At 50.1% G+C, this 12,883-nt stretch overlaps 1 protein-coding gene across 2 annotated transcripts in view; it reads left to right on the top strand.

Annotated features, from left to right (window-relative positions):
* The window catches only part of SLIT3 (slit guidance ligand 3), a 717,262-nt gene that overhangs the window by 668,782 nt on the left and 35,597 nt on the right, over positions 1-12,883 (top strand). For both annotated transcript variants that reach the window (XM_043488926.1, XM_043488927.1), the window contains 2 exons: positions 6,414-6,553; positions 8,741-8,834. In XM_043488926.1, coding sequence (XP_043344861.1) covers positions 6,414-6,553; positions 8,741-8,834 — 234 coding nt within the window. The remainder of the gene's footprint in view (positions 1-6,413; positions 6,554-8,740; positions 8,835-12,883) is intronic.

Here is a 12,883-nt window from a genome sequence, read left to right as displayed (position 1 = left end):
TGTGAAGGACTTGAAGGCTTTGCCTTCCTTGTAAGGCAGCTACTGCTATCCCTGTTGTACAGACAAGGAAGTTAGGGCCTCAAAGGGATAAACTGTTCGTCTGCAGTTACACAGAAAGTGTTCAGACTGGCATCTGAATTCAGGGAGTCTGTCTCCAGAGCCAGGAGGTCTCCAAGGGAAGCTACAGTTGCTAGCTGAAGTCACAGCAGGATAGGGTAATCAACAGCTCAAAAAACCCGCCGGCCTGGAAATTCCACTATTCTTTCCTGTGTTGATTACATGCTCATTATGTGCCAGGCACTTAACTCTAAATTTCATTTAAATCCTCCCAAGGACCGTAACCGATACAGGTCGTTCCTGTCCCCATTTAACAGATGGGGAAACCGAGGCACGGAGATTGATTTACTCTGGGTCACATATCCTGACACTCATCCCTGAGTCTTCCAACCCTGCCGTTTCCTCCCTGGCCTAAGAGCTCAGGAAGGGAAGAGGTAGAAGACACTTAGACTTTTTTCTCATTGTCTTTGGAGCTGGCCCTCTGGGCCTCTGCCAAACCTCCGGCGCCTTCCTGCTTCCCACCCACCCCTCGCGGCCTGCTGATGCCCAGTTTCCCGGGCTCTACCCTGGCAAGAGCAGATCAGGGGGCGCGGGCCCATGGGGCACCCCCAAAGCGCCAGGGGGTCAGGCAGCAAAGGAAGGGGCACTGGGTGCCGTGCTGCGTGAGGAGGTCGGAGCACTCAGGTGACAGACAGTGAACAACCACAGGCCCTCTGGCCGGGTGACTATGTGGTCTGTGAAAGAAATTCAGCTTCTGGGTGCCAGGTTCTCCCTGGGGAACACAGCTGCCCACATCTCCATCTGCCAAGTCAGCCCCATCAAACTCAACTCTGGAAAAGTGAAATTCAAGGCTGAGCTCATTTTCCTGCCTGTAGCAGGCCAAACCACCCACTCTCCCCCAGCAGAGTGGCCGTGAGGAGAAGCCACCCAGAGCGCACGCAGCAGTGGCCACGTGGCCTCAGCCAGGAGGCACTCCTCCAGGACCGGAGAGCCTGGCCCCATCCCCACCCCAGCCCCGGGGCCCGCGTCGTCCCCAAGAGGCCGGGGCACCCCTGCAGGTATCACTGCCCTCTCTGCGGGGACACGAAAGGGTCTGTCTGCACCCTCCATCACTGAGGAAATCCAGATGAACTGGACTTTTTAGGACTTAATTTTCAAGGAAAACGGCCCTACAGGGTTTGGAAAATGGGATGCAGGGCTCAGGCAATGAGGCCCCCATCCTGGGATGCATAGCTTGTGTGGGGCCCCCCACCCTGCCCCACCACCCAGGGCTGCACCTGGCAGGCTGGCACAGGGAGGGCCCCTGTCGGGTGGCCTTGCTCCCGTGTCCCTCCTCTGTCCAGTGACCTCAAGATGCCATAACAAAGGACCGCAGGCTCAAGGGCCTGGAACCAAAGAGCGGCTTCTCACACAGCTCAGGAGGCTGAGGCCCGGCATGGAGGCCTCAGTAGGGGCACACTCCCTCTGAAACCGGGAGGGGCTCCTTTCTCGCCTTCTAGCTGCTGAGGGTTGCTGGCAGCTTCAGGCATTTCTTGACCTGCAGCTGTGTCACTGTAGTCTCTGCCTTCAGCTGCACACACAGCCTTCTCCCTGGGTCTGTGTCCACATGACTGGCTTCTCTTAAGGACACCAGTCATGTGAGATTTGGGGCCCATGCCACCCCAACGTCACCTCATCTTCAGTTAGCTCATGACAGCTGCAATGACTCTGTTTCCCAATGAGGTCACGTTCTGAGGCTTGGGGGAGGGGGGTTAAGATGTCAACATATCTTTTTGAAGGGACACAATTCAATCTGTGACACCTCTGACTAGTCAGAATTCTGGAAGCATCACCTACCTCTTCATCCAGATGCTTCTTCAGTCTTGAAGCATTGACTGTCTGCTCACACAACAGGCAAAGGCTGGCAGGGCTGGCTGGACAGGAGATGTGACTTGCTGTCTGTCCACACAGCTGACACAGTGCTCTTGAGATATCAGTGACATCCCCTCTTCCCTCCTCCCCCCACCTTCCACCAGGTTTCCAGTGAGGACAAAAGAGACTTTAACCTCTTTCCCACCCTTGGTCCAGTCCATGAGCAACCTCTGCTCCCTTGACCAGCCCCTCCTTACCCCACTTTCATGCAGTCCTAAGAGCCCTAAGTTCTCTCCGGGGAGAGTCAGAGGAAAATAACTCATATCAGGAAAATAGGCAATGCTATGTTAAACCAGTGCTATGTTAAACCTTCAGAAACCTGCCCCCCTGTGGCTCTGAAGAAATGACCTTCTTCATGAATGCCCAGGGTCCCTAAGAGCAAAAAGAAGAAGAAAGAAAAGAACAGAGTTAGAGTCAATTTATTTTGCTCCATGAAGAGTTGAAGAACTCAGACCCAAGAATCCTTCTGCCTGCCTTTTGTAGAAAATGTGACCCGCTTTTCAGGTCATAGAAAAAAGGACATTAATTTGGATTCTAAGGGAATTCCCTGGTGGTCCAAGTGATTAAGACTTGGGCTTTCACTGCCATGGACCTGGGTTCAATCCCTGGTCAGGGAACTAAGAGCCCACAAACCACATGGGTGCAGGGAAAAAAAAAATAAGGCCACAAAAATCCACTTTCTATTTGTTTAGTTTCAAATGGAGGGAGGCCTGGGATTCTTGGTCTGAGCTGGAACACAGGACCCTGGTCCCTGACAAGGGGGGTGGCCCATGGGAAGAGTGAGATTCCTGTATTGTTCATTTTATTTCATTTAATCAGACTCTCATTGTTCATTTAATCAGACTCTCATCTTCCACCTGCACCCTCTCAAAGCCTCTCACCCCTTGTCATCTGCCCAACCTTTAGCAATACTGACTGATTTTTTTTCTGACTTATTATCGAACATGCATCCTGACCCTGGGGCTGTGGCCAAGGCCAGGCAGAGGAGAGGGAATGAGGTTTGTATGCAAGAGGTTTAACACTGCAGGGACAAGTTAAGGAATTGCGTCATGCTGGTCTATAGTGTTTTTAACCAGACTGACCAGAAAGTGTTGGCAGGAAACGTGTCCTCCCACCCAACCCCCTCATCTTCCAGAAGCAGGAGTGGGCTCAGAAGTAGCAGGGATACATGATAGGGAGAAATGTCATCCCTGAGGGAAGGTTAAGGAGGTGTGTGGTTTTGTCTAGAACAAAATCTAGCTAACATGTTCTCTGTGCTGTGTACCCCTCTAAGCGTTCTCCTTGTATAATCTCATTTAATGCCTACAGTCACCCTGGAGGTAGATGGTACCACTAGTCAACAGATGATGAAACACATGTGGAATTTAACCCAGGAAACTTGGTTGCAAAGCCTGATCTTGGCCACTAAGTCCTGCTCCTCCTCTCGATTAAAAAGCTGCCCTTGAGTTCAGTTCAGTTGCTCAGTCATGTCTGACTCTTTGAGACCCCATGAATCACAGCATGCCAGGCCTCCCTGTCCATCACCAACTCCTGGAGTTTACCCAAACCCATGTCCATTGAGTCGGTGATGCCATCCATCCTCTCATCCTCTGTTGTCCCCTTCTCCTCCTGCCCCCAATCCCTCCCAGCATCAGGGTCTTTCCAGTGAGTCAACTCTTTGCATGAGGTGGCGAAAGTATTGGAGTTTCAGCATCAGTCCTTCCAATGAACACCCAGGACTTATCTCCTTTAGGATGTACTGGTTGGTTCTCCTTGCTGTCCAAGGGACTCTCAAGAGTCTTCTCCAACACCACAGTTCAAAAGCATCAATTCTTTGGTGCTCAGCTTTCTTCACAGTCCAACCCTCACATCCATACATGACCATGGGAAAAATCATAGCCTTGACTAGATGGACCTTTGTTGGCAAAGTAATGTCTCTGCTTTTTAATATGCTGTCTAGGTTGGTCATAACTTTCCTTCCAAGGAGTATGCGTCCTTTAATTTCATGGCTGCAATCACTGTCTGCAGTGATTTTGGAGCCCAAAAAAATAAAGTCAGCCACTGTTTCCACTGTTTCCCCATCTATTTGCCATGAAGTGATGGGACCAGATGCCATGATCTTAGTTTCCTGAATGTTGAGCTTTAAGCCAACTTTTCCACTCTCCTCTTTCACCTTCATCAAGAGGCTTTTTAGTTCTTCTTCACTTTCTGCCATAAGGGTGGTATCATCTGCGTATCTGAGGTTATTGATATTTCTCCCGGCAGTCTTGATTCCAGCTTGTGCTTCTTCCAGCCCAGCGTTTCTCATGATGTACTCTGCTGCTAAGTCACTTCAGTCGTGTCCGACTCTGTGCAACCCCATAGACGGCAGCCTACCAGGCTCCCCCGTCCCTGGGATTCACCAGTCAAGAACACTGGAGTGGGTTGCCATTTCCTTCTCCAATGCATGAAAGTGAAAAATGAAAGTGAAGTTGCTCAGTCATGTCTGACTCTTAGCGACCCCATGGACTGCAGCCTACCAGACTCCCCCATCCATGGGATTTTCCAGGCAAGAGTACCAGAGTGGGGTGCCTTCTCCGATGATGTACTCTGCATATAAGTTAAATAAGCAGGGTGACAATATACAGCCTTGACGTACTCCTTTTCCTATTTGGAACCAGTCTGTTGGTCCATGTCCAGTTCTAACTGTTGCTTCTTGACCTGCATATAGGTTTCTCAAGAGGCAGGTCAGAAAAAAAAAAAAAGAAGAAGAGGAGGCAGGTCAGGTGGTCTGTTATTCCCATCTCTTTCAGAATTTTCCACAGTTTGTTGTGATCCACACAGTCAGAAGCTTTGACATAGTCAATAAAGCAGAAATAGATGTTTTTCTGAAATTCTTTTGCTTTTTTGATGAACCATTGGATGTTGGCAATTTGATCTCTGCTTCCTCTGCCTTTTCTAAAACCAGCTTGAACATCTGGAAGTTCACAGTTCATGTATTGCTGAAGCCTGGCTTGGAGAATTTTGAGCATTACTTTACTAACGTGTGAGATGAGTGCAATTGTGCGGTAGTTTGAGCATTCTTTGGCATTGCCTTTCTTTAGGATTGGAATGAAGACTGACCTTTTCCAGTCCTATGCCCACTGCTGAGTTTTCCAAATTTGCTGGCATAATGAGTGCAGCACTTTCACAGCATCATCTTTCAGGATTTGAAATAGCTCAACTGGAATTCCATCACCTCCGCTAGCTTTGTTCATAGTGATGCTTTCTAAGGCCCACTTGACTTCACATTCCAGGATGTCTGGCTCTAGGTGAGTGATCATACCATCATGATTATCTGGGTCGTGAAGATCTTTTTTGTACAGTTCTTCTGTGTATTCTTGCCACCTCTTCTTAATATCTTCTGCTTCTGTTAGGTCCATACCATTTCTGTCCTTTATCAAGCCCATCTTTGCATGAAATGTTCCCTTGGTATCTCTAATTTTCTTGAAGAGATCTCTAGTCTTTCCCGTTCTGTTGTTTTCCTCTATTTCTTTGCATTGATTGCTGAGGAAGGTTTTCTTATCTTTCCTTGCTATTCTTTGGAAGTCTGCATCCAAATGGGAATATCATTCCTTTTCTCCTTTGCTTTTCACTTCCCTTATTTTCACAGCTATTTGTAAGGTCTCCTGTACAATGTCATGAACCTCCATTCATAGTTCATCAGGCACTCTGTCTATCAGATGTCCCTTAAATCTATTTCTCACTTCCAGTGTATAATCCTAAGGGATTTGATTTAGCTCATACCTGAATGGTCTTGTGGTTTTCCCTACTTTCTTCAATTTAATTCTGAATTTGGCAATAAGGAGTTCATGATCTGAGCCACAGTCAGCTCCCGGTCTTGTTTTTGCTGACTGTATAGAGCTTCTCCATCTTTGGCTGCAAAGAACATAATCAGTCTGATTTTGGTGTTGACCATCTGGTGATGTCCATGTGTAGAGTCTTCTCTTGTGTTGTTGGAAGAGGGTGTTTGCTATGTCCAGTACGTTCTCTTGGCAAAAGTCTATGACCTGCCCTTGAGTAGAAGGTCACAAAAAAAAGTACAGAGTTTGTTTTGCTGTTTCTCCTTTTGTCTACAAAAGAAACTACCCATAGAACATAGCTGAAGGGTTGCTTAAGAGACAGGGAGGAATTAAAGCTCTACCACTTCCAGCTGAGGGGTGGTGAAGGCGGCATTGCCCATAGGAACTGCCCCCAGGCAAGGCAGCCACCCAGAGCCAGGAGAGACGAAACACTGCCCGGAGGCAGGGGTCTAGAAGAAATGCTCTCTTAGGCTCCTAATGGTCTTCCTGCTCAGAACGCCAGGCCTTGTGTGCCCCAAGAATGGCCTCAGACTTCCATCCAGAGGAGAAGCCTCACTGACTGTATTTTCCACCCCTACCTTCCCCTCTGCTGCTCCAACCTACCCCCACTCCCTGACCCTTGACCCCACCCACACATCCCCAAAGCTGCTCCTGCCCTCTGGGCTTCGAGGGGCAGCGGTGTGAGATCAACCCAGACGACTGTGAGGACAACGACTGCGAGAACAACGCCACCTGTGTGGACGGGGTCAACAACTACGTGTGTGTGTGCCCACCAAACTACACGGGTGAGTCCCCGGCACCCAGGAGTGGGCTGCTGTGTGGGGCCCTGGGTGGGCTTGTCATGCATTAGAAGAGACCACTGTGTGTGCTCAGACAAGTCTGACTCTGCAGGCCCCACGGACTGTAGCCTGCCAAATTCTGTCCATGGGATTCTCCAGGCAAGAATACTGGAGTGGGTGGCCATTTCCTTCTCCAGGGATCTTCCCCACCCAGGGATCAAACCGGAGTCTCTTGTGTCTCCTGTGTTGGCCAGCAGGTTCTTTACCACTGCTCCCCCTGGGAAGCCCACCACTTCCTAGGCTTCTTCCAAAAACTCCGCCTCCTTTCCCCCTCTGGACAAAGACTTGAATCCAAAAAAAGAACAAAAAAACCCATAATATGCCCTGAGGGGCTTCTCAAAGACTTCCCAAAGACCCTCTCCCTTCGTTTGTCCACCCCTCCCCCTCCCACCCCCACAAATCATTCACTCCTCCCCACTTTGAGCAGGTCCCCAACTTTCAGCTCTCTGTTCATTTAGTTCATGTTCATCCCCTCCTTTGGGAGCCCTGGACTCCCCAGTGGTGTCTGAGGCCAACTGAGAGGCACTTGCCTTTGCTCATGCTTTATTCAGGTCTGAGCTGACAGTGGGAGAATGGATGGGGTGGGGGCTGCCAAGGGAACACTCACGAAGGCAGTTTCCTGCCTGTGTCTGCCATTGACTGGGATGAAGTTCTGACTCGTTGTACTTTGTTCCTGAGAATGGGACATCTAGGTTTTTGTCTGTGCCAGAAAATGTCACAAGTGTCCCACAGAGAATATACCTCTCTCGGTGTTACTGGCGGACAATAAGCAGAAGAGGCTTAGAAGTCACACAGGTACCCTCCTAGAGAGGGTCTTGAGGTCTTGAGAGACTGGGGACACAGTGAAAGCAGGGTGGGGTCCGCTTGCCCCCACCGCAGCAGAGAGCCGACTCTGGGGCTCTGTCTGCCGCGCTTTTCCCCCTAGCCACCCTCAGACCGTCCTTCACCCTGCCCCGGGCACACCTGCCCCACAGCTCTCTGGCTGGAAGCTTGTTTCTCCCCGTCACTCTCCACATGGCCTGACTGGGTGGAATGCGAGGAAGCTATCAGCGGTGTGTCTTCCAGGAACCTGACCCCTGCAGGCCTGTCTGACCTCCCACATTCCTGCTTTCTGGTGGTGTGAGTTTTCCAGGGCTTATCGGCAGGCCTTTTATCTTTGGGTATTTATGACCTGTTAGGCATTTTTCTGGCCCTGTGAATTTCAAAGGGGATGTAGCCAGAGACCAGAACTTCAAATTCTTTGCATATTTTCTTCTCTGAGAAAATCCATGGGGCTTACTTGTCTGTAACAGGTGGACTGCACTGCTCAGCTCTGGCTGCCCCTCCAAGAAACCCCAGAGTTTCCACCAGGTTTTCCCATCATCACGCTGACACCTGTGTGTTATAATTGCCTGATTATTTGTAGATCCGCCCCCGCAACCCAACACACACACACACACACACACACACACACACACACACACACACACACACACACACACACACACACACACACACACACACACACACACACACACACACACACACACACACACCCCTTGGGGGAGGTTGGGACTGGGTCACTGCGGTGTCCCTGGGCCCTGGCAGACGGCTGCCACACAGCAGGTGCTCCATAAATGAGTGTGGAATGAAAAACAAATAAGCACAGCCCAAAGTCAGGGGTGGGCTTCCTGGGTGGCTCAGGCAGTAAGGAATCTGCCTGCAGTGCGGGAGACCTGGGTTCAACCCCTGAGTTGGGAAGATCCTCTGGAGAAGGGAACAGCTACCCACTCCAGTATTCTGGCCTGGAGAATTCCATGGACTGTATAGTCCATGGGGTTGCAAAGAATCAGACACAAGCGAGTGACTTTCACCAAGGCAGGGGTGGTTTTAGCTGCTGCAGCCCCTGGATAATCAAGTGAAACAGCCAAATGGTAAAGCTCTAACAGTACCCAAGAGAGGTCCTGGGGTCTTCTTGTGGTCACTGCGAGGGAAATTGAGACAGAGGTACAGAAGAAAGGAGATGCCTAGAGGATAAATGGCAGGCTCCTGATATCATGGCCTCCTGACCAGGGACTGGATGAACCTGACCTCCTAGCTGGGGCATCCCCCTGTATCCTCCCTGACACCTGGGCTCTCTACCCGCCCCACCAGGTGAGCTGTGCGACGAGGTGATTGACCACTGTGTGCCGGGGATGAACCTCTGTCAGCATGAGGCCAAGTGCATCTCCCTGGACAGAGAATTCAGGTGAGGCTCATTCATGCCTGACACCAGGTCCCAAGGATTTGGCTCCAATAGCCTGGGTTTAAGGCTCTGGGGTTCCTTCCATTTTTTTTCCCCCACGCTCTCTGTTTCTACTACCTCTTTGCTAACATGTGCTTTTCTATACCTCTGACTAGTCACGGTCTAATTCACTGTCTGTCTCTTTGTCGGTGTCTTTCTTTATGCGTCTCTGTGTCTGCCCTCCCTGTTCTCTCCTCTCTTGAGAGAGAGGGAGCCCCTTTCCCTGACCCCTCCCTAGTCTTCCTTCTCTTCCCTCCCTCCCTCTCTCTCAGCACATGTTTTCGTTTTCTTTTTCCTGTTAGAACACTTGAGTTTTATGTATTTATTTATTTTAACACCAAAAGCAGCTAATTAACAATGTTGTGATAGTTTCCGGTGCAGTAAAGGGACTCAGTCGTACATGCAGATGTATCCGTTCTCCCCCAAACTCCCCTCCCATCCAGGCTGACATGTAACAGTGAGCAGAGTTCCACACGCCCTACAGCAGGTCCTTGTTAATTATCCTTTTTAAAAATAGCCTATATATTCCCAAAGTCCTTAACTGTCCCTTCTCCGTGACAACCACGAGTTTGTTTTCTAAGTCTGTGAGTCTCTGTCTGCTTTATGAGTTCATTTGTATCATTTCTTTTTAGATTCTACCTATAATGGATGGCATATGATATTTCTCCTTCTCTGTCTGACTGACTTCACTCAGTATGACAGTCTCTAGTTCCATCCATGTTGCTGCAAATGGCCTTATGTCACCTTTTCAATGGCTGAATAATATTCCATGGTAAATATGAAACACACCTTCTTTATCCAGTCCTCTGTCGGTGGGCTTGTAGGCTGTCTCCATGTCTTGGCTGCTGTAAATGGCGCTGCAGTGAACACTGGGCTGCATGGATCTTGTAGGGCCAGTTCTCTGGATGTATGCCCAGGAGTTGGATTTCAGGTTCATCTGGTAGCTCTATTTTTAATTTTTTAAGGAACCTTCATACTGTTCTCCATAGTGGCTGTACCAATCTACATTCCAACTAACATTGCAAGAGGGTTCCCTTCTCTCCACATCACCTTCAGCATTTATTCTTTGTGGATTTTTTGATGCTAGCCATTCTGACTGATGTGAGGTAATATCTCATAGTTTTGATTTGCATTCCTCTAGTAACTAGTGATGTTGAGCATCTTTTCATGTGCCTATGGACACATGTGCCTATGTGTCCTCTTTAGAGAAATGTCTGTTCAGGTCTTCTGCCCATTTTTTGAGTGGGTTGTTTTGTTTTGATACTATTAAGTTTCATAAGCTGTTTGTAAATTTTAGAGACCAGTCCCTTATCAGTCACATCATTTGCAAGTATTTTCTCCCAATCTGTGTGTTGTCTTTTCATTTTGTTTATTGTTTCCTTTTCTGTACAAAAGCTTTTGAGGTTAAGTAGGCCCCATTTATTGTTTTTCTTTTATTTCTATTATTCTGGGAAATGAATTGAAAAGCACGTTGCTGTTACCACATCTTTTCTTTCCAGAGCTAGTATGGTGGAGCCACCCCACAGGGGGAGTAGAGTCCACAGGGTATCAGGTGCCATTCCCCAGATGCAGCCCACCCTGCCCTCTGACTCCAGCAAGGCTGCTAGCCCGTGTGCCTGTGCGTGTTGGGCGGTGGTGGTGGGGAGGAGGCAGGGTGTGGGCTCCGACTGGTCCAGCGACGTGGCCACTGGGGCGGTGTCTCCAGGGGAGTAGGGACACACTCAAGCTGTTCTAAGGATACACAAAGAGGCCGCCTCAGGAGAAGACAGCAGTTCCAGAGCCTGAAGACCACAGGGCGCCCCTGGGGAATCACTCCTGGGCACTGTCCCCACCTCCTCCCTCCACTCTCCTTCGTGAAAATGTGCTGTTGCCTCTTCTGGAGAAGATCCTGAGACCTTCAGGTCCTGGGATCTTCTGACATTGGGAGGGATATCTCAGAACCCTTTGGTCAAGATCACTCTCCTCTCCCCAAAAGCTCCTTTCCACACACCTGCCTCCCCTCCTTCCCAGTAGGCTCTGCACTGAGTGGGGAAAGTGGGGTCCTCTGACACCAAAGAATCAGGATTGGGGGATCTGACAGAGACCAGAGCAGCTCTGGGGGGGACCCCAGACAAGCTCTCAGCAAAGACACCCAAAGTGACCCTCACAGCCACCTGCAGGGATAACGGATGTGGGTGTGAAGCTCGGTGCCTCTGCTTACGAGCCTCAAAGGAGAATTCTGGCGGGCCTGTCAGCCAGCGGCATCTCCAGCCACTTCAGGACACAAGCTCAGACTCCAGTCTAGATGTCCCCAGGAACTATCATCACTCAGAGTCTGTTCAGCTCTCAGCCACGTGGCAGAGAGTTCTCAGGCCTGGGAGTGCTGAGACTCTGATTCTGTACTGCAAACTCAGGACTTCTTGCAAACCCATGATCTTAGAAAGCCCCAGACATTATGAGATCACAGGGTCTTAGAACTGTGGACTCTTAGATTCATGGATTCTCCAAAACTTGAACTTGTAAACTCTTAGAATCCTAGAATGTAAGAACGATGGGTTCCAGTTGTTGCCCCCCAGCCAACCCACCGCAGTCCCCAAATCCTCACTGTGGTGAGGATGGTGGGTAGCATGGGTGGTTTCTTATTCCCTCTATCCGAGGCTCTTGCCATGGACCTGGGGGAGGGAAATTTGGCACCACACAAAGCTTTAGAAAAGAAGGAATTCCTGGGGCCCTAGATTCAGGTCCTGGGTGCTGCTGGCATTCTGAGGAGGGGGGAATAACCTTCTGGAGTAGAGAGAGAATCCCTCTACCCTAGGAGGTGAGACTTGAGGTGACCACCAAAGGATGGGTGGCATTGGGATGGGCTGAGAGAAGCAGGGGCCTGCAGGCGGAGCAGAGTCCATGGTAAGTTAGGGTGACAGGGCCATGAGCAGGTCTTTCTGTGTTTTCCTTTTCTATCTGGATATATGAAGCCTAGAGCCCGGGACCAGGGGAAATGTAAGAGGAGTGCAGGGCTCTGGCCTCAGAGGGAATAGAGGAAGCTGAAGTCCTTCAGGTCTGCGTTGCCGACTCCATCCCCTCGGAGATGTGCCAGCTAGGCTCTCGGGTAACCAGTTACCTCAGCGTGAGGAAGAGCGAGAGATGCCTCTGCCGCCTGCCCCTGCTTCTCCCACTCCAGGATCGGACTTCAGACCAGGGCTGCTCTTTAACTGAGGGGCGAGCAACGGGCTGGGAGGAGAGGCTTAAAGCACAGACTCGAACCCAAAGCCGCGGCGGCTGGACTGACAGGCAGAGTGCTTTGGGTATGCCTAGGAAGGGGTCGTGGTGGTCACTGAGCTAGGAAGACTGGGTGGAATATCCGTGAATGGAAGGAGATCAGTGGTGTTCCCAGCCAGTGGGCAGGAGGCTCAGAAGATGCTGGCTTGGATGAGCACAGTGAGCATGGAGACTGGTCAGAAGTGGTCCAGGGTGCTGGGCTGGGGTTGGGGTGCTAGGGAGTTAGGACAACAGATCTTGATTCTCTGCTCCTGTCCCTGGAAACTCTCTCTACTGTAACGAAGACCTCCTTGAGTTCAAGGACAAAACAGAAAGAAATCCGTCTAGCTTTCAAAATCTTGAGATAATGTATTTACGCACAGTGTCTCTTAGAATCTTGACGAAGTCTACAGGCCAACTCAATAATGTTTTTTTTTTTTTAAATTAAGATGCGTTTAAATCAAAAGCCCCTTCTCCCAGTGCAACATTTTTCACTTTATCCCACAATGCCCCCCCACCCCCAACCAGCACCATAATGACTCACATCCCCAGGCGAGCCCCAGCGACATTAACAAAAGAGACCGCAGTCACTGCAGCCTTTGCCCAGGTCTGAAGGTGTTTATCCTTGGGGAGTTCTTGTATGCTGTTCTAGTGAGGCCTCAACTCAACAGAGCAGATAGGACTGTCTCAGTATCTGTGACGTGAGCATGGAAGGCCTGAAAGTAACTGCCACCGCAGACTGAACGTCACAGGGCCAGAGAGAGCTGGCGGGGCCGGCT

This window comes from Cervus canadensis, chromosome 16 (assembly GCF_019320065.1).
Source record: "Cervus canadensis isolate Bull #8, Minnesota chromosome 16, ASM1932006v1, whole genome shotgun sequence".
Classification (NCBI taxonomy): Eukaryota; Metazoa; Chordata; class Mammalia; order Artiodactyla; family Cervidae; genus Cervus; species Cervus canadensis.
Note: the sequence above shows the minus strand (reverse complement) of the source record. Positions and strands in the feature narration are given on the sequence as shown.